Source organism: Wasmannia auropunctata, unplaced genomic scaffold, assembly GCF_000956235.1.
Source record: "Wasmannia auropunctata unplaced genomic scaffold, wasmannia.A_1.0 LD336074.1, whole genome shotgun sequence".
NCBI lineage: Eukaryota > Metazoa > Arthropoda > Insecta > Hymenoptera > Formicidae > Wasmannia > Wasmannia auropunctata.
Window position 1 is genome coordinate 4,064,799 of NW_012026816.1, and position 2,421 is coordinate 4,067,219.

Sequence of the window (2,421 nt, forward strand, 5' to 3'; positions counted from 1 at the left end):
AGTTCCCGGACGATCATAAAGGTTAAGCAGCGTTGGACTAGGTACATAACTTGGATGGGTGACCGCTTAGAAATACAAACTAAAATTAGTTTCCAAACCTATTTTTTAAATCATAATTTTGTCGTGTGTATTTTCTTTTATTTTCTGGTATATAATGCTAATTAATAAAATTTTGCGATCTCTCACAATATTCCTGTGCTGTTAAGGTTTACGTTATATTTTAATGTTGCTGCAACGTTGTATTGCAATATTTCTAAAGGCGGACATTTTACCGTTGCTGCAATGTTGTAACAACGTTGCAGCAACATTTTGCAACGTTTTTGCAACATTGCAATCTTGCAAGGAAAGATTGCTACAATTTTGCTGCAATCGTTCTGTGCTGTATGGGACGAGGTGTACGATATTTGGAACGAAAAAATCCGGAATGATATGTACGTAGATTTCATTTGTGTGGAGAACAGGTACTGGGCGAAGCGAATCGTCGAAAAGCTCGAGTATAACCATAATCTGTACATTACGATTTCCGTGGGTAGCGAGAGGTACGTCGAGTTGCTGGTGATAGACCCATACATCTACATGTATGGCGAGTGGAAGTATCCCGCCGCTGTAAAACGGCAGATCGACGAGCACAGGCTGCAGTGGGATCGTGAATTTGACGAACGTGGTGAACTGGACGATACTTTTTGCAACGTGTGCACCGTTCTTCGAAAAAAGTGCATGTATCAGGGAGGCGAAAAGTTGGAGGACTACCGCATTCAAAATATGGACCTAACGTGTCGCCAAATCACGTGCAAGTGTTTCATGGAAGAGTGCGACGTTATATAGACAAAATCATGGAACCTCTCGAGCGATTGGAAAATGAACTGCTGGAGCAGAGTCGCCAGATCGCCACTCTGGCAGTGTTTCGCGTGGTTGCGACGATGCGACGAGTGCATCCAGCGGCTCGAAGAACTCTGTCGCGCCAAGCGTCCTCGGCTCGCCGCCGGAAGTAGACAGTCCGCGGTGACGAGGATCGCGCGACTCGCTATTGGAAGGGTGCGAGTGGAGAGACGATTCGTGCACGTGGGCGCCGGACACAGTGCGGGACTCGTGTGGAGAGAGATCGATACCGCGTTCGACAATCGCGTTCTGACCGGTGCGGTAATTAACACGGATTATATCGAGCCGCAGCGATTTTTGGAGGACGCGGGCGATACAGTGCTCGAGCGAGTGCGAGACGCCATAAAGAGACACGGTAGCGTGAAGGTGAACACCGCGTTCAATGGCGAGTTTACGTCGGGTGATAAACGCGCCAATATAGGCATACCCTCGCGAAACGCGGAACTCTATCGAACGTCGGATGTGCGCGAGTGGTACGAGAAGCATGTCGTCGAAGCCACGTTGACGAAGTTCGGCGAGTTCGAGGAGCGCGACAGCGGGTGGGCGCTGTCGCGAATCCTCAATTTAACGGTAAACGTAAACAAACACAATCCGATGCACGCGGGATGCTACGTCGAAGTGCCGTGGGAGATAGCGACGAAACGAGCGGCGGTCAATGTGCGCGTCAATCGACGGACAACGCGTGCTTCGCGTGGTAGGTGGTTGCCGCTCTGCACCCCGTGGAAAGACGCGCAAAACGAGAGTCGTCGTATCCGCATTACGCAACGGTGCTCGAATTCGCGGGTATCGAGTTTCCGATGACTCTGAAAGACATTACGAAATTCGAACGTGCGAACGACGTGTCGATAAACGTGTACTGTATCGAGAAGGAGAGGGACAAACTATCTGTTATTCCGATACGATTGACCGGTCGAAAGATGGAGAGGCATGTCAACCTGTTGCACATGCAGGATCCACGAGACAGCAGCATCGGCCACTTCGCGTGGATAAAAAATCTGTCCCGCCTCGTGAGCTCTCAACTCAGCAAGAAGCAACACAAGAAATTCTTCTGCGACCGGTACGTATCGAGAAAATACTAAAATAGAATGTTGTAAAAAAGACAAAAATTAAATAAAGTATTTCGTGTTTACAGATGTCTACATTACTTCAGCTCGCAGGAACGACTGGATGCCCACACCGTGGACTGCAACGAGCTGAATGAGTGTGCGGTAGAGCTACCGAAAGAAGACGCGAAATGGCTAACGTTCGGCAAACACGGCAACAAGGAACGTGTGCCGTTCGTCGTATACGCTGACCTGGAGTGCGTTCTAGAAAAGATGGACCCGAATCTGCCTGAGTCTCAACACCACAAGGTACACAGCATAGCGTGCTATATACATTGCTCGTACAATGACGCGTTATCGGGATATCGGTGTCGCCGCGATAAGGACTGCGTCGCGTGGTTCGTCGAGGAACTCAAAGAATTGGCGCACAAAGTAAAGTCCGCTCTGTCCGTTAACGTTCCGATGGCAGAATTGACGCAGATCGGAAGAGCACACGTCT

General features: G+C 49.2%; 1 protein-coding gene across 1 annotated transcript in view; it reads left to right on the plus strand.

Moving 5' to 3' along the window:
* The first annotated feature begins 858 nt into the window (after positions 1-858).
* Positions 859-2,421, plus strand: part of LOC105449779 — a 3,549-nt gene continuing 1,986 nt past the window's right edge. The window contains exons 1-3 of the mRNA XM_011689163.1: positions 859-1,536; positions 1,578-1,936; positions 2,012-2,354. Coding sequence (XP_011687465.1) covers positions 859-1,536; positions 1,578-1,936; positions 2,012-2,354 — 1,380 coding nt within the window. The remainder of the gene's footprint in view (positions 1,537-1,577; positions 1,937-2,011; positions 2,355-2,421) is intronic.